Source organism: Paralichthys olivaceus, chromosome 15, assembly GCF_024713975.1.
Source record: "Paralichthys olivaceus isolate ysfri-2021 chromosome 15, ASM2471397v2, whole genome shotgun sequence".
NCBI classification, from domain to species: domain Eukaryota; kingdom Metazoa; phylum Chordata; class Actinopteri; order Pleuronectiformes; family Paralichthyidae; genus Paralichthys; species Paralichthys olivaceus.
The window spans coordinates 9,230,517-9,249,683 of NC_091107.1; the positions used below are offsets into that span (position 1 = coordinate 9,230,517).

The 19,167-nt window shown below is 42.0% G+C and overlaps 1 protein-coding gene across 5 annotated transcripts in view; it reads left to right on the forward strand.

The window, feature by feature from the left end:
- LOC109635905 (transcription factor COE1-A) overlaps positions 1–19,167 on the forward strand; it is an 82,485-nt gene that overhangs the window by 38,327 nt on the left and 24,991 nt on the right. For all 5 annotated transcript variants that reach the window (XM_069539759.1, XM_020097389.2, XM_020097391.2 and 2 more), the window contains exons 7-8: positions 16,670–16,751; positions 17,738–17,879. In XM_069539759.1, the coding sequence (XP_069395860.1) occupies positions 16,670–16,751; positions 17,738–17,879 (224 nt within the window). The remainder of the gene's footprint in view (positions 1–16,669; positions 16,752–17,737; positions 17,880–19,167) is intronic.

Sequence of the window (19,167 nt, forward strand, 5' to 3'; positions counted from 1 at the left end):
GTTGTTGTTGGTGTGTGTGTGTGTATGTGTGTGTGTATGTGTGTGTGTCTGTGTGTGTGTGTGTGTGTGTGTGTGTGTGTGTGTGTGTGTGTGTGTGTGTGTGTGTGTGTGTGTGTGTGTGTACACATGTGTCTTTCTAGAGCAATTCTTTCTCCATACATCTGCTATTAGACTCTGCCATTGTCTGTGTCTTAGCTGTGAGCTTAATCTAATAAAGTGTGTGTGCGTGTGTTTTTGTGCACGTTTGTGTGTGCGTGCAAATCAATAGTGATATATAATTCACTGCATCCCGGCCCCACCACTCTTTATACCCGCACATACTGCCTATTTAATATTGCATGAGGACACACACACACACACACACACACACACACACACACACACACACACACACTCACACACTCACACACTCACACACTCACACACTCACACACAGAGCTGGGGGCAGGAGGAAGAAATAGATGTGTGAGTGTGTGTGTCTATGTGTGTCTGTGGGTGTTTGTGTGTGTTTGTCTGTGTGTGGTGTGTGTGTGGGTCCCTTAGGATTGCAGAAGAGGGTCTTTTACGCCCCTCTAACCTTCTCTCCCTACGTGATCTGAGTGCAGCTTTACCTCTTTAAACTTCCATCACTTTTCCCTCTCTTTCTTCGTCTTTTCTCATTTTCCTTCTCCTTCTCCCTCTCTCTCGCTCTCTTTTTCTAATCCTTGTTTTTCTCTTCCTTTCTTGTATCTAGATTCGTCTCTCTCTTTCTCTCTCTCTCTCTCTCTCTCTCTCTCTCTCTTTCTCTTTCTCGCTCTGTATTGTTTTGAACCTTACCCTTGGGGTCTTCACATTCACTCTCATTCTGTGTGAATAAATAAGAATTCATCTCCACATTTAAATAGCTCCAGGGTTCATGCACAGAGACACACACACACACACACACACACACACACATACATACACATTTCCAGTCATGTTTATAAATCATTAGAGTTTGGGGTCACCAGGGGTCACATCTCTCTTTCTGGCCACTGCGCTCCATCCTGATTGGTTGTTGACACTGCGGGCCGCTCGCCATGCCTGTTAGCTTAGCTGTGCTTTTACCCTCACCTTGCCTCCAGTGTGTGTTTGTGTATGCTGAATTATTTAACAGTTACTGCCTCTGTATATGTATTTCCATATGTGTAAGTCTGCTGTGTACACGTGTGTGTGTGTGTGTGTGTGTCTGTGTGTCTGTGTGTGTGTGTGTGTGTGTTTGTGCAGGAAAACCTTAACTACGCAAATGCCCCCTGTCCACATTCCTATATTATCTTAGAGTTTCATCAGGTTGAAACATATTTTATTCCCATTCTCGTTCACATACACCCCCCACACCCCGGCACCCATTACCAACCTCTTCCCAACACGTACACACACATATGTACACACACACACACACACACACACACACACACACATACACATATGTACACACACACATACACTTTCTCCCTGTCTTTCTGCCTTCTACATTCATATTTTATGGCCTTATGACTGTCTGTGAGTTGCTTCAGCGTGTTTTATTGCAACATGAAAGAGCCACACCATAAACATGCTAATGGCTTTGATCACATAATGACTGGAACAAATATGAAACAACAGCGAGATTAAACAGAGTAAGATTAAAAATAAATAAATAAAAAACTGTACGCACGCTGCCGGTACCATCTCAGCTTTTCTGAGTGGGAGCTAATTAGTGGTTTACGCTCTGTCATTCCTTTACACTCTGAGACTTAGCATAACAGGAAGTTCCACTGGTGTTATTCAGCGAGTCAGACATGTGCACATCTCTTAACACAAACACACACTCACACGTATCCACGGTGATATTTGTCATCATGATAACATCTGTCCATGACAAAGAGCAAAGGTGGGGGAGGACTGTTAGTCGAGCGAAGGCTCTAATTAAATTGGGTCAATTATTTCTAAATTATTAATTGAAAGAAAGAAAGAGTCATAGTGTAAAAAGCACAGATGTAAATATTAATTATGGTTGAATTCCATTTAGCTTCAATTTCAGGTTGTTTTCATTCTGGCTCACTGTCAATCTGTCATGACTTATTATGACACTTCAATATAACAGAGCCATTGTTACTGTATTATTATCTACTTTGCTTTACTTACTATAAAAAGTCAAAATATCTGCAGTGAAAAGGCCTGGGGCTGAATGGAGCGTTGCCGTTTGTTGAAATGAAGTAGCGAGATGTTTCTGCTGTTGTTCATTTACATCCAGGACCAGCAAAATTAAAGAGAAGTCACTACGATAGATACATCCTGTCAATATATTGTCTGTACAATAGTGTGTTAGGTCTTACAGCACTATGATCCTTCAAGCCTTATTTTGAAATTCAGCTTTACTTGTCCTTTAACATTAATTGGACATAACTGTAATAATAAACATTTGCTTAGGATTACTGAAAAGGCACAACAGTGATTACAACCATGTCAAAGTCCAAACCCTTCACGGATTTTGTAATTCCATAACAACGTCATCTGACTTCCTCCTTTACTCCCACTGTATTTACTCTGGTCACTAGAGGGCTTCGTTACATATTCATAATCATGTCATTTTGGGGCATTTGCTAAAACAACTGATGTTGACTCAGACAAGAGGTTGAAACGTAGCAATGCACTGTAATAAGCTGCTTGCTCAATCAAACTATGGCGGTTTTTTTTTTTATGGCAGCACAGTCTTGTCCAAAAAAACAACATAACATTTTACATCCTCGTGCGGCCACAGTAATTATGACTCCTGTCTGTCTAGAGCAACGGAGGAGGTTGAGTAGCGGTTGGCTACGAGGGAGCAAACATCAGACTCTCCAGTTCTTTTTCCACTCACTTCTGTAATCTTGGCTTAATTTTACTTTCTTCCAACAAGAAAAACAGTTGTACCTCTGATTGTGCTCAAAGCTCAACTAATGATTTACAACAAATCTTATCTAAATGACAAATCCATATATACAACATGGACACAATGTGTGGTAATAAGATAAGCATTGGAAATTTGAGTGGAGATGTTTTTTTATCGGTGATGCAGCACTTTTAAAGGATAAATAGAGGATAACGGCTGTGATCCTGTTAAATCGTGTCCATTTCAGTAGATGTAATGCCAAATATCACACAGTGAGGAGAGGAGAGGGATAGATAACTGGAGGAGTTCAGATTTATGTCTATTTTCATCATTATCTCGTCGTCTGCATGTCTCTCTGAGTGGAGCTCCTTCTTTAGGAGCTCAAGCTTTGTTTTGTAGTCAGTGCGTCTCGTTTCTTCTTGTTTCTTTCTTGTGTTTTTGTCGTCCTTGTACTTCTTCCTCTGCGCTCTTGATCTGTGAGGTGTTGTGAGTTGTTTTGTCTGGTTAATTACCTACACCCCAGTTGGGAGGTGAGTGTTTGACAGTTGTCAGCTTGGTATGTTTTGTGTACGTGAGTGTGCGTGTGTGCGTGTTTGAGAGAGAAGGAGAAATCATAGGGAAGGAGGCGTAAGTCTGACTGTAATGCGAGACCTCACTTATGTGACAGCATGTAGACATGATGGCTTTGCTGTTGTTCAGGTACTAGATAACATTTCTGTCACTCTCTCTCTCCCTCTCTCTCACACACACACACGTATACACATACACACACACACACACACACACACACAGTGAGGAGTCTTCCATTGTACTTTGTCTCTCGCTGTCTCTTTCTGTGGAGGTGGTATTTCTTTGATCACAGCAGCGACACTGATTAAAAGGAATGATGCCTGTTGTGATGGCAGCTGTATTTATAAGACTAAAGGACCAGGTAGCATCTTTCTCTCTGTCTCCCACATTCTCCTTCCTCTTTTTCTTAATTTCTCTTCTTTTTCTATGTTGTAGGCGATGCAGCCTACGATTTTGTATGTTAGCGTGTGTGTGTGTGTGTGTGTGTGTGTGTGTGTGTGTGTGTGTGTGTGTGTGTGTGTCTTCCTGCATGCTAAGCGTTGTGCCACATCAGGTAGTTTTGAATAGGACAGCAAAACCTGTCTCCTTCTTCCCCTTCATCTCTCTTTAACAAGTTTATTTATTCATGAGGGTGAACATACGCACGCACACACACACACACACACACACCTTGGTTGGGTGGCAGGAGGATAGACTGTTGGCAGATGAAAGAGAGAGTTCCTGAGCTGTTGTTAAAGAGTCTGTCAGCACAGCGCACACACACACTCCCACACACACACACACACACACACACACATATACACACACACACATACACACACACACACACATACACGTGTGAGGTGACACTCAAATTGAAAGTTTGTGGAAAAAAATGTACTACTTTGTTTTCAGATTTATAGATTTTAATTATTAAAAATTTAAAAAGGGAGAGAATAATAAGCATTAATTATTCATAAACAGCCTGTTAATTGGTTCTTGAATATTCAAAACAAAACAAGGCGATGAATATTCAGATGTATAAAGAGAGGATTAGAGAGCACAAATGAAGAAAAACATGCTCTTCTAATGAAGGGAAGGCAAAGGAAAGGAAAGGATGTAATCTGTCTTTAAGGGGAATGATTAAGAGAAAAAAGAGGAGAAGTAAAGGCAGAGGGGAGTGGAGGATGGGACGAGAGGAGGAGGGAGAGGAAACGAGTGAGAATGAATGAGGAGGGGAGGCGGCGCTGTAGAGGAGGGGAAATGAGATGAGGGGAGAAAGTGACGTGAGGAGAGAAAAGCAAAAAGACAAAACAGCAGCGAGTCGGGGGGGTCTTTTGTGGTTTCACCATGATGGATGACAGTGTTGACTAAATGAGCTAAATTAGAAGCTTTTTTCCTGCAACTCAGTTAAAATATTATTAACACACAGCAACTTTAGAGAAACATATGATTCAGCTGCACATAATGACCTTGGGTATTGATATGGGAAAAGAGGGAGCTGTGTTGTTTTTGTAGAGGGGGGGGGGGGTGCACCACGTGGTCTGTTGCAATGCAGGTCCCTGTTATATTCTGTCATTAAAACATTAACTCCTCGAATGCCTGTATGTATACACCCTCCTCTACATACACACACACACACACACACACACACACACACACACACACACACACACAGACACACGCACAGACACACGCACACAAACTTAATAGCTTTAATTATCTGGGCATGTGTCCAGTCTTGTAATTAGCTAATAACAGCAACATGGATGCGGTTAATTAGTGGTAGGAGGTGCTTGTGAATTAGAAAGCCAACGACACCATTACTGCAGAATAGCACAGCGAAAATCTACGGTGGCTCCAAGAGACAAATTACATACGAGAGAGAGAGAGAGAGAGAGAGCAGACGTTCAGGAAAACACAACAAGCAAATGTATATTAGTACTGCTCCTGAGGGAGAGTCTAACTCATAGGAAAGATATGTACCTGTATCTAATCTGTATTTTAGATTTAAAAATGTGCTGAGGTGTGGTGATATATCTGTACAACAGTGCTGTTGACCAACTTACACACAAATGGCATATTTATCATGTATTCAGACAAATTTTAACTTCAAGAGTGTTTTTTTTTTTTCCAATATGAATCCTAACATACAATTTTTCAACATAACAGAGAAAGCAGCAGTAAATCACCACAGGGCTCCAGAATATGAGGTCGTTCTCCAATCACTAAGATGACTTCTGGTCATAATGGGCGGGGGGGTCATCACATCTCCATTAAAGCCAGAGCATCATTATTATTTTTTCCAAACCACACAATTGAAATGATTCCTGTCTCACTTGAACAAGTTTTAAAAGTTGAAAAAGTTTTGCTTGTACCATCGAAAGGTTTCAGATAAATCAAGCCTATATTTCCACATCCTGTCCCAGGACACTCAGCCACTCAACTCGTTTATATGTGTTGATTCATGTTCTCCTTTCTCTTGTATGTGCTTTGTCCTCACTGTAAGAACCTCTGCATTCTGAAACACAGAAATTGTATTTTTAACATAAAAAATGAGCTGTATCCGCAGCACTGTATGTTGCTTGAACTCTGCCTTGAACATTTATCAGAGGAAATGTTGTGGATTTGGTTTATGTCCACTGTCTAATCATCCCTACTCCCTCCCTCCTCTCTTTCATGCCTCCTCCTGTTCTCCTGGTGCTGCTCTGTTATCTACAAAGGTAAGAGAAGTGCGCTGCTTTGTTTTACAATTAATGTCTTTAAAGGAGCGATACATCATTTTAGCTTAATCTCTCATTACACATGAAAAGGGACGGATTATTTGAAGAGCCTGTCATCCCTCTTCTCTTCTCTCCTTCTCTTCTCTTCATCCTCCACTCACCTCCTCCACTTAATTGGTGCCCCATCAACCCGTTAATCAAATTACTTCTGAACCAAAATTGACAGTTTTCATTAATTATAAAGGATTATTCTAATTGCAATTCAAATTTATTCATTTACAACAGACGGCGCTCAGTAATATTTCAGTGAATTAGCATATTAAATGGAGTGGTTCTTACATTAGTTATGGTAATGTATGCATATATCCTTATTTGGGCCGGGTGAGCCATATGCGTGCCACACGGGCAGTTTATGTGTGTGTTTATGTGGACTTGTGTGTGCGTACATGCACAGGTGAGGATCCTCGACAGTATTTAATTAGTTTGAGAAACCTCAAGTTAAATCCTCCAACCTTCCCCCCGTACATCTCCTTCACCTTCTCGTCTCCTGGCTTTTCACACCTTGTTGCTTTTTCTTTTTCCCCTCACTTGCTCCGATCTTCCTGCTAAGGTCACAAATTGACCTTTAGGTTGATATCCTCCAAAAATAAATCTTTAAAAGCAAGTCCTCCACTCTGCTCTATAAAGCTTTGACTTCTGTTTTTTGATTTAAGTCAGACGACAAAAAATAAATGTGTTAGCTATATATACTATGCCTTTATTGAGTATATTGAGAATAGAAATCAGCACCTCTGTCTGAAGAGATTCAAATAGAAGGTGGAGCAGAGGTAAAGAGGTCAGAAGGGCTGAAGCAACCTGTAGCATCCATTCATTATCTAAACCCTTTATCCTTTGTGGGTCTGAGCTGGTCCCTCCTGACATTGGCTGAGAGGTTTCACAGCTTTCACACCAATGCAGTCAATTTATTGTCTCAATCAATCCAACCCGAATCTGTACTTCTTTGGCTGTTGGGAGAAGCTGGAGGAAACCCTCGCAGATGTGGGAAGAACATGCAGAGCCCTCACAGAAAGACCCAGACCCAGTCTGGGATTTAAATGTGGATCCTCCTTGATGTGCTAACCACATTACCACTGTGCCACCGCTGCATTCAGTTGCAGTTGATGTAAAATGGGTCGGTCTGAGTGAACAGTCTGTGTCCAGATCACACTGTGGTTTTTAAATATTTCATCCAACCTAGATGTTGTCTGAATAAAACAGGACGGAGGACACACATAGTCCCTTGGTAATGTACACACACTGACGCTTAAACAAACTGACACACACAATAAAACACATCCTACATCTTTAACCAACAACACTCTCTGCATATGATAAATCAACTGCATCTATAACACACTTCTCTTGTTTTGGACTCAAATTGCTTTTACAGTACAAGTCAACCATTCACACACACACACACACACACACACACACACACACACACACACACACACACACACACACACACACACACACACACACACACACACATTCAAATAACACCACATCATTCACACAGTGATGGCACCGGGGCATCAGCATGCAGGCTGGAGGAGCTGGGGATCAAAATGCTAACGTTCAGGTTAGGGGACGACCCTCTCTACCTCATGCGCCACAGCCAATGCACACAAGTATAGATACAAACACATTTGTGTGTATACCACAGTTAGTGTGTTCTGAGGTTAAAGCTTCAGTTTAGGCAAGCGCAGCTTCTTAGCCAATGTTAGGAGACAGTTGTGGTCAAGGTTAAAAGAAACCATCAGTAAGGAGGAGACAGGATGTGAACAGCGGTCTCCAGTGGTCAAACAGTAAGAGGTTTAGTGGCGTTATGACAACGTAATGCTGATATATGGGTTTTGTATCTCTGTGATAGGAAAAAGAAAACACAGGCTGTTTAAGTTTTTGAGAGGTAAGAGGAATAGAAAGGCTGAGCTCCAGATCAATTTGATTTGGTGTGTGTGTGTGTGTGTGTGTGTGTGTGTGTGTGTGTGTGTGTGTGTGTGTGTGTGTGTGTGTGTGTGTGTGTGTGTGTGTGTAGGGCGCTGCCCCCCCTTCTCTTACTCCCCCGGCTTGCCTCTCTCCCCTCTTTCTGCGTTCTCTCTGTCCCTCCTTCCACCTCTTCTCTCCTTTTTTTCTCCTCCTCTCCTCCTCCCAAATCAATCTCTCATCTATAATTCAACAGTTTGCCTTCAACCTTTAAAATATACACCACAGTAATCCCCCCCCCCCTCCCCCTTGAAGTCTGTCGAGCCCCTCATCTTTGCCCTCACCTCCTCACTGTCTCTCTGCCTCCTGTGAGTGAGACCTCACACGGTGTTGAATCTTATCAAGGCCTCTAACAGACAGTCCAGGATAAGTTGTTAGTGAGGGTCAGTGCTGGTGTTGTGACCCCTCCAGCGTTGGGAGAATCCCAGTGTTGATGAGGGGTCAGAGTGGTTAAGGTGATGTACTGCCCATCAATTGTGATCTGCACGTGTGCCGGCTCGAATTCCATCCTCATTGTGAACATTTCAGGATGCTCCCAGTTTGGGATCAATAAAGTTCATCTAATAATAAACGTCTTTTAGGTTATATGTATTTGAGCTGTCATACAAAATGCTGCGAAGTTAGTGCACAAGACTCAAGCCCATATTTGTGTGTAAACTTTTTCTAAACGTTTGATAGGTCTCAATTACGTTGAGCGAGTCTATAGTTTACCATTTTTACAGATGATCCACCTTCCGCGGCTGAAAATAATGGATCAATCCCCAAAGTTTATTGATCTCGCGCGTCTCTCCTTATGATTGTAACACTAGTTACAATCATATGCAGGGTTGTTGGGGCTTGGTGGAGTTATGCGCTCTACTTAGTGCCAATCTAGTTGCTTGGAATGTTTGCAGATTTTCCAGGTAGCTTAAGTTGCTTGTTTGTGTTGCAGGTCCAATGTTTACTCACCAATATGTGAAACATATGCAATGCACATAAAGTCTCTGTCTAAAGACAGTTCACTTTTACATGGATCTTCTTTTAGAAAACAGTTTTCACTGCATCAGTGTGATGGCGTTTAAATCACAGATCCAGTTTTGATTCGTCAAAACACAACTTTGTGAATTTCCTGCGGATCTCTCGGTGAAACAGCTGCTGCTCGTGGCCAACAGTTAATGATTATGTGTCGCTCTGAGCAACATTGGGCTGCCATGTCACAAACTGATGACATCCGTGTCACAGTTACATGTAACAATGATGTAATGACACTTGTACAGGTCCATACCTCTGCTGAACAAGTTATTAATACTCACTTCATCTTCGCCCTGGCAGACACTACGAGCCCCACAGACTTCATACATCCTGGCTATCACCACCCTGGTCTGCTCTGTCATTTAAATATCCAGCGATGACAACAATGACAGCATTAATAGTAATGATAGCAATATGAAGTTAAGCCCCCATCATCATCATCATTAGCATATCTCCAGGGACATGAGCTGTGATTGACAGCTAGCTGGGTGTGTTTTGGGCTGCGGCTCAACTATCAATTACCTCTGTGCATATCAACCACCATTATGTAAAATAACTCCGCTTCGCTCGGCTCTGCTCAGTTCTCTTAAGTCTTGTTCCCTCGCATAACTCTTTTTCTCTCTCCCACGAATTTCCTCCATCCCTCCCTCCCTCCCTCTGTCTCTTCCTGCCTCCTCCACTGGCTTTTTTCTTTCATTCGCACTTCATTTCGCTCCCGACCACTCTCTCTCCCCCTCCGTTACTCGCACTTTCTCCTCCGCGTCTCAGCTTCTTATTCTCGCCACTCACCCCCCCCCCCCCCCCCCCCCCCCCCCCCCCCCCCCCCCCCCAGATCCTGTTACTTTATGTATGCACGTGGATTTCTTCCCAAGTCCATTGTTTAATTTATTTTTTTCTTTTGCAAATTACACCATACATGGGATAATACAACAGGAAACTGTCCAGAAAATTCACAACGAGTGGGTGTCGATATTGTACATACATCATCATGTGATACAATACATAAAAAAGATACATGAAAAAGAGGTGTCATACACAAAGAAGAAGACAATGGAGAAGTCAACTTGGAAAAACAATGAGATTCGAGAGCTTTTGGTGCTAAGAGCCGACGCGGGTGTCCATGTGCTGTAAACAACAACTTGTGATCTCCTCAGGAGAATTTATACTTCACGTCCTGCCTCCTGTGTGCTGCACCCAGATGCCACCCCCTCATCTGGAGATTCCGGAGATTTTCCTGTTGTGAACGTGGACAATCTCCTGTTGTGTTGTTCATATGTGAAAGACAAACTTCATCAAAAACAATTTCCCCACCCAATTTTCGGACGTTCATGTCGGAAAACAGCAATGTTACGTATCTTGTAAGGTTTTGTTGTCCTTGGATCACATGATGGCATATTTTTACATGACAGATTAATCACAGTTAATTGTGGCCTTATTTTAAATGCTTCTTTATATTCCTTCACATTTCTTTGCCTTCGTACACAACAGTTAGTTAAGTAAGTTATGTTTCCCTTCAGTTTGGCGCCATCATACAGATTCAAGTTTTTTTATTTTAGTTTGGCAGTCACAGAATAGTTTCCAGGTTATGTAAGACTTGATAAAACTCACACATTTTTGAACCGAGACTAAAGTGGATTTCCAGTCGTCCTTCCAAGTAAAATGAATTCATCCTTCTCCTCCTCCTCCTCAGATTCCTCTTCATCTCATTGCTTCCTCCTGTTTTTTAAATCTCTCTGGTTTTTAAATCTTGTCAGAATACAAACTAGAAAATTCCTCAGTTTATCAGTTTAGTCCTCAGAAGACTTCTGGTATGCAACTAATGATCCCAATGAACCAGCAATCTTGCTAGCATTATCTCTGCTGAAGTGCTTTTGAACAAGACACTACAGGGCAGAGTAAAAACAAGCATTTCCCCCCCTGCAGGAAGCAATAGATTATCACATTATTACTATTGTGATAAGAGCCGAATAGTATTCCACATCCTTGTTTTTCCTACTGTTTGACTGCTTCAATCGCAGGCGTGGGGCCCGGCAACGCTATCTGATGTCATAACACTGAACAATAACAAGAACTCAGTGTAAACAGGAAACAGGAAGTTGATGTCTGACAGATCAACAGACTGAGAGGGAAAGTCACTCTGCACATATCAGCTGGATTAGCTATTTCAAATGACAGATGGGAGGGAAAAGCACGAAGCTGGTCACCAATACTGTGATTATAGCAACATTATTAAGAGATAGTGCAATTCCACGGTTACGGTAATTATGTCCAAGCATGTCATTTGCAAAAGGTGCTGAATGGTTCTGTGAAGCAAGTCAAGGGAACAGATCAGTTACGGGCCGTTACGACAGGCTAGCGAGTCGTTTCACTCGCATGCACACAGAGAAACATCGTGGAAACCGTCATTCTGTCAGAAAGTTCTGCCAACTCACTTGGCAGGCAGGTGAAATAAGACATCTAAAGAAAGCACAGAGACAGAGAAGCACTGATCTGTTGTTCCATTTGTCTGCACTAACTGACTTGCTGCGATTCCTCCACCTGTCAGCAACAACTCACCCCAACGCTGTAGTGAGTGTGTGTTTTGGAGGGATTTTTGTTGGGTTTTTCCTTTTTTTGCTTCCAAGGCAGCATTGTTTTTCTTGGCTCTGTAAAATAGCAAGTCTTCAGGGAATAAAACGGACACAGGCACTCAGTCTTAGACATCCACACTAATTCACACACTCACACAACAAAGCTGGAATTCCCCCGGATGTCACCCTTGCCCTGTTGGCATTGTGACTGTTTAAATGACAGGAGAGCATTCGAGACAAACTCCCACAATCCTCTTTTCTTCATTCTCTCTCCACCATTTGTTTCTCCTTCGTATACACTCGCTGTGTCCCCCTCCTCTTCCCTGCAGTGTTACTCTCTCTCTCCACATCCCAATGCCCCTTCCATCCCATCGCTCTGTCACTTCCTGTCTCCCTCTCCAGGTCTGTGTTAGCCCAATATATTAAATATTAATGTCAGTTGTGCTCTGAGCCATAATTGCCATCTCAGCCTCTGAATAATGGATGTCACTGTGCTGTTCACTACTACACTATGGCTAACAGGCTAAAAAAAAAAAACAGCATGCAGGGGTGGTTTGCTGCATTACTCTGGTTTAGAGGCTAAACAACACACAGCATCCTAGTGTGGCAAATCCAACAAATCATGTTTCTATACAACTTTACGGCAACAGCAAACACTGCAAATTTTGTAGGTGACGACATCGCTGGCTGTATTATGCTCAAAGGCAACTTTGGTATGAATGAAAGAAGCTTTATATTTATTACATGCAGCGAGAGGCTGTTTAGAGAGGATGGCGAGCATCCGGGGTCATGCTTGTGTAGAAAGATGGTGGTCAAATGTAAATACACATGTTGTGTCTGAAGTTACTATGAACCTTTTAAACCGGACCTTTGTCTTTATTTAAGCTTGATATAAGTTACTTTAAGTAAGTGTTGCTGGTTCAACTCAAACAGAACAGTTGCATTTCCTTTTCCCTCATGTCTCCTGTCAGTCATAATTTACGCAACATATAGAAAAAGGAATTTTTAAAAATTAAGCGCTTGCAAAAAGATAGAAGAACAATAATAATAATAAGCAATAATCTTAAACCTTCTTTCCTCCTCCTTTGTCGCCTGCCATCTTTATTTTTTCATAAGATTTTAACTTTCTACGATTCTGTCAGAAGCTCTGCCAAGTAACTTGGCAGGCGTTTGCAATAAGACATCTAAAGAAAGCAAGGAGACGGAGAGGAGACAGAGAAGCACTGATCTGTTGTTCCATTTGTCTGTCACTAACTGACTCGCTGCACATTTTCCCACCTGTCAGCAACAACTCACCCGAACGCTGTAGTGTGTGTGTGTTTGCAGCATGCAGGGCTGGTGTTGGGTCAGCTCTCTGAGTGCAGTACTTGCAATATAGCAAAGGTCAACAGCGCTGATATCACTTGAACACGATCGCGCCTCGGAGAGAGGGAGAGAGGGAGAGTGCTCCCCTCCCCCCCTCCCCCAGAGTCATTCAGGCTCTTATAATTGGCCCGTTTAATTGGAGGCCTCTTAATGACCAGCGACTGGACCGTCCAATCAATTCACACCAGGTGCCTTGTGTGTGTGTGCACGTGTGCGTTTAGCTGCAAGGCTTTTTGTAGTAGAGTTGATTAGGCCAGATGGGGTCAAGTGACGGGGGAAGAAGGAACGCACACACACCGAAATAAGAAAAATGTTCCGCTGGCATTCAGGGAGAGGAAACGTAGGAGTCGAGCAGTAGACACAGAAATATGAGAAATAATGAGCGAGATCATCAGCTCACCAGTGAAACAAGCCAATGATTGGCTGAAATGATTAAGTGTGTGAAGACACTGATGGGGGAAATGCATCAGATGATTTAGATGAAGTTTTAATGTTTAAATGTTCTCAGTGATGCAGCAGTAAAGATGAAACTTTATTGTTAACCGTCGGAATAGGTAGAATCAGTGTTTACAGGTTTCAAACACGTAAAAGATACAAAGCTAGGATTTTTTTCTAGCAGGAGGCCGGCTGGTAACAATGTACCAGTAAAGGCTGAGCAGAGGAAGCTCACTAACTGATGTGGATGGTCCTGATTTCAATGATTCCAGTGTGTGTGTGTTGATGGTAGGGATGTACAATTGCAAATCTTTCTCTCCTTGTACAGATTCTGATACTTCAGCTCAGGGCATCTGCAGATTTCTTTTTTTAATATACGGTAACTGTCATGATCATTTGGGGTAGGGAAGATTTTTCTGTCAAGGGCCATTTCAGTTTTTTATAGAATCCTTTGGAAGCCACACTAAATTATTGATACATATCATGTATAACACTGACCTCTCCTTGGCAAGGTGTCTGATGTCAGATGGTAGTGATGATGATGATGATGATGATGATGCTTCTTGCAGCTATTTGCTCAAACAAATCCTCACCTTTGGTCAAGCTGTGCATGATTTGCAAAAACAGCTATCCACCTTCATATCAAACTCAGCAGTGATCCCACTCACAATCTTGGCTAGTTGGTTGTGTTTTAGTTCTGTTGTTTCATCGCAGGCCTGAGTAAAAAATGCAGACAAGGTACACTGACTCTTTTACTTGCACAAAAAAATAATTGTCCATTTCTCTTGGAAAGCAATGTCTATTTGTCTACTTTTCTTTGTTGGCGGTCACAGTGATGCTTAAGTAATAATTACATGTGTGTTTCCTGACCTGAACAGGCATACAGCCAAAAGGGACCACCCTGAAGGACACGTTAGTCTCTGCTAAGTTATTTACTGTTGCTGCAGAAAAAAAGTCTGTCATGAGAATTATTGAGTATATTTGAATTAGTGTGTGGGTCTAGTTTCCACACTCTTGATAACAAGTAGTTTTTATCTCAATACATGTTGTGCATACATGTCTTCATTAGTTAAAGTTTACATTCAAATGCTTCTTACATTAAAATAACAATATAATAGATCGATTTTAACACAGGAATTGTATTTTAGTATTCCATTTTTTTCCCAACACTGCTTTGGTCTCTTCATATTTCAGGCAGATGAGCAGGGGAGTGTGTGATCCTCCCAGCCACCTCCTCTACACAGAGATCTACAGGGGAGGGTCAGCTGGGGTGGTTGTGTTAACGCTATGCTAGTGTTGTGAGAAGGACTAGACAGTGGGAGGTCAGCAGGGGTCACTGTGGCTGTCCTCTGCTGTGATAGGCTGTCACCCGGGGGTGAGGGGTCAAGATAATTAGGCATGCAGAATCCCAGTGCCGGTGTTCTAACGAAGCCTGAGCTCGTTAACGCAGAGTTTTACACTCAGACCTGCCACTGGGCTGTGCTGCACCGTCACACACTTACACACACACACACACATGCGCAGTGCATGCTCGCACACACACATATAAGCGCACACCTCTGATTTGTTCTGGTGGTCCAGTTCAAGAGCTGTCATCTTATGAACAGAAGAGCACCAGGCTCAACCACAAGAGAACAGAGGTGATGCAGACTTTTAAAAAGTTTATTAAGTACACAATTTTTTTAAATTAAGATGAAGATAGCACTCTGATTAAAGATGATATAAAATAGAAGAGGTACCTGGAGAGTGAATACCTCTGCCATAATGCTGATGCCCTATTTCACCATGTTAAAGAAAGTACAAAAAACTACTTGATCCACCTGTTTATCCAGATTAAGAAAATGACAATGAAAAGAACTTCATACAACTCTATAATGAGCAAGACACGTCATGTAGAAGTGTTTGTGCAGTGCAGAGACAGTATTATCTTGCAGTGGGCTTGTATTACATTGTGACTGTTATTGAGCATTAACACACAGATGTAACAAACATACGAAAATGTGTCAGTCTGTTTTTTTTTGTGTGTTAACGCCATGTTGGTTCTGCCAGGCCGGCCAGCTGGCTTGCACCAAAATGCAACCTGGATGTGTTTGTTTGCTGGCAATGGCCATCTGTGTGTTTGATTCGTTCCGTAGTAAAGATCCATGACATATGGTCCCGTTTAAAACATCCAGTGTCAACATAATTCCCCTTATTGAAAGAAATGACATCAGGGTTAAGCAGAAAGAAAACACTTCCACCACATCCTGAAAGTTGTTTTTCAAACTGTTTCTCTATCATATCATGGAGACAAAGGCAGCAGAGGCATGTTAGAGTTTGGAATTACAAAAGGATGTAACTGAAGGTGAAACCTAAGATTTTGTCAAACTTAAATTGCTTCACAATTATATAGGCTGCTTTCAGACATGCACTGAATTCCTGGAACTTTCCTGCCAGCCCAATACTGAATTGTCTGAGTGAGCCCATGTGAGAATGCAGCAAGAACATTTTCATCAAATTCAAAGCGAGCAAGCGGGCACGTTGATGATGTTTCGAACACATAACAAACATAAAATAAAAAGAATACATATTTCTCTGGATGAACAAGCCATATATGTCAAAGATTTTTAAACAAAAATGTGTTCCATAGCGGAAATTATACGTCATGTCCTGAATCCTGCTGCTCTACCCAGAGTCCAACCCTTGTCTGAATGTTCTGGACATTTTTCTGTTGTTGTGAACGCATGTGACTCAGACAATTTCCTGCTGGGTTCTTCACATGTGAAAGACAAACTCCAGGAAACTGCGTCCGTACATTTTCTGGTGTTCAGGTCTGAATATTACCACATATTCACTGCTTTTGCTAGACTGTCCTGTTTTATTCACCTTCATCTGTGTATATCTGGCTTCTCAAAGCAGTCAGTGTGGATTCTAAAAAAAAACTGCCACCTATCCATGAGGAAAGTCATTTTAAAATTCGAAGAGTATGAAATATTAATTTCGGTGTCTGTATTTGGGGATCTGTCTGCAGTGAATGTTGGAGACTGGGCTTGAAATCACATTTCCTGAAGGAATGTAGCGAGGTGGTCTGATGTTAAAATGTTAACCTCAAATTTTACCTTCCCTCTCTGTTTCCATAGATTCTTCCTCAAGTTTTTCCTGAAGTGCAACCAGAACTGTTTAAAGAACGCGGGGAACCCACGGGACATGAGGCGGTTCCAGGTAAAAACCACAATCCTTCTATTCGTCTCTTTTGTTTGTCAAGCTTGTCCCTCTTTCTCTTCCCTGTAAGTCATAATAACACACAAAGCTTTATGGTTACAGTAACACAAACAATGGAATGTGTGTGTGTGTTTCTGTGAAAGTAAATAAGCTATCAGCGCCTTCACAGGAAACATGAGGTCCTGACCCTGACTAGTCAGAACATAAATATACACACAAAAGCAGAGAGTTAAAGAAGAAAGAATAGGAAAGAAAGAAAGGACGTGGGGTTGTGATTAAGATTTAGAGTAGTGCAGTCTTTATTATTTCCTTGTCTTCACAGCCAGAATACAATCAGGAAGACACCACTTTAGTTGGAGTGGAGATGGTGGATGCCCGAGAGATACTCATGGATTTATTACTGGGGCACGGGTGTGTGAGAGCATGTGTGCGATATGTATTTCTGCTGCTGTGCACTCGTGTGTGTGTGTGTGTGTGTGTGTGTGTGTGTGTGTGTGTGTGTGTGTGAGACAGGACAGCGAGACAGAGTCGTACAGTAGCGAGTGTGTGACAGTATCTTTGCCTCTAATTGTGCAGCTCTATTGTAGTGGAACCAGAGAAGACAGCTCTGTTTCCCTGGGAGATAATTAAGGGCCGGACCCATCAGGAACTATTGAACAGAGGAGGATAGACAACACACACACATCTGCACACACACACACACACACACACACACACCGTACAGTCGCAGGGACTGTGTGTGTGTGTTGAGGCTGATGGTAATAGCTGTGATAACGGGTTACACTTAAAGAGCTTTTCACAGTTTCATGCTTTTAACTCCTACTTACAATGATCCCAACTTTGTAATTCCTCATTTTTGCTTTTCTTTTCTCTCTCTCTTACTCTCTCTCTCTCCTCCCCCTCTCTCCTCCCCCCTTTTCCATTCTTACCTCTTTTTTCTTCCACTTCCAATCCCCCCTCCCCTCTCATCCCCTGCTTCTCTCCAGGTGGTGGTATCGACAACGGTGAGCGTGGATGGACATGTCCTGTCCGTGTCCGACAACATGTTTGTGCACAACAACTCCAAACATGGCCGACGGGCCCGCAGGCTTGACCCCGTGGAAGGAACGCAGTCTTACCTAGACCACGGTAACACAAGAGTGTGTGTGTGTGTGTGTGTGTGTGTGTGTGTGTGTGTGTGTTTGTGTGTTTGTGTCTGTGTGTGTGTGTGTCCATGAATATGTGTGAGTGTAAGCAGCATGGCCACCAGATGGTTGATGGTTTAATCCTATCAGGTGATTCCTGCCCCTCCATCTGGCTAATCCAACTACACACACACACCCAATCACACACACACACACACACACACACACACACACACACACACACACACACACACTGGTCTAATGTAATTATGATTCTTTTTCATAAATAAACCCAGACTAAGAGGTGTTGTTGTGTTTCAGCTGAATACTGATAATCACACACACACACGCGCGTTGGTTTTTGACAGACAAGCTTTTATTGTGGTGATATTGAATTGAATAATATGAGCTTATTCAGACAATATTGAAGTGACATAAAGCCGAGTGTACCCAGTCTGTTAGAAATACCATGACACACACTCAACCTTCTGTCTGTGTGTTTTTATCCATGTCAAGTCCTTATTTGAAGAGATCTGCGGTAATCTCCCATCAGTCTGTCTCACAGAGGCGGCATGTGGTATAAACAGACAATAAATAAACACAAACGGATGCAAAGATATGCTGTCAAACTGATACTTAAATATTATATTGCATTTAAAATTGTTATACACTATGTGACAGAGCATGAACATTTCTTTTCCTGATCTTCCCACAGTAAGCGGTATTGGAAGAAGTCTAATTTAAGATGCTTTTAGACTTACACTGGAACGATCCTGTATGTGAGAAAGCAAAAGTTAATGCTCCACACATTTTCCTGAACATACAATCCCCTGCTGCTTTCTTTATATGAAAAAAGCTTTTCATGTCTGAAAACTGCTTTATATCTAAAAAAATAATGGAATTAATGTTTTGAAATTAAAAATAAAAGCCCAACATTTGTTCTAAAACCTCAGCAGTTACTTGACTCATTCATGTAATCATTTATTTCTAAATTAACATGAGGAAACTTTTCTTCTTAAGTATAAATGGAAAAAGAAATCTTTGAATCACAGTGTATAGCAGTGTTCTGTTGATCATCGTGGGTCTAGCATGAGTTGGGGATGTTGCAGACTTCAGGTCAGATTTCTTGTTTGGAGACTGTTTAGCTTTAATGGAAACAAATGTTTTCCTACAACCGTGTCTGTCGACTTCGATTTCACGTGCTGAGAGTGAATGTTGATTTTGTGGGTTTTACTCAACAACTGTTGAGTTCATATGCATCTCAAATAGTATGTCTAATTCGATTTTTTGTT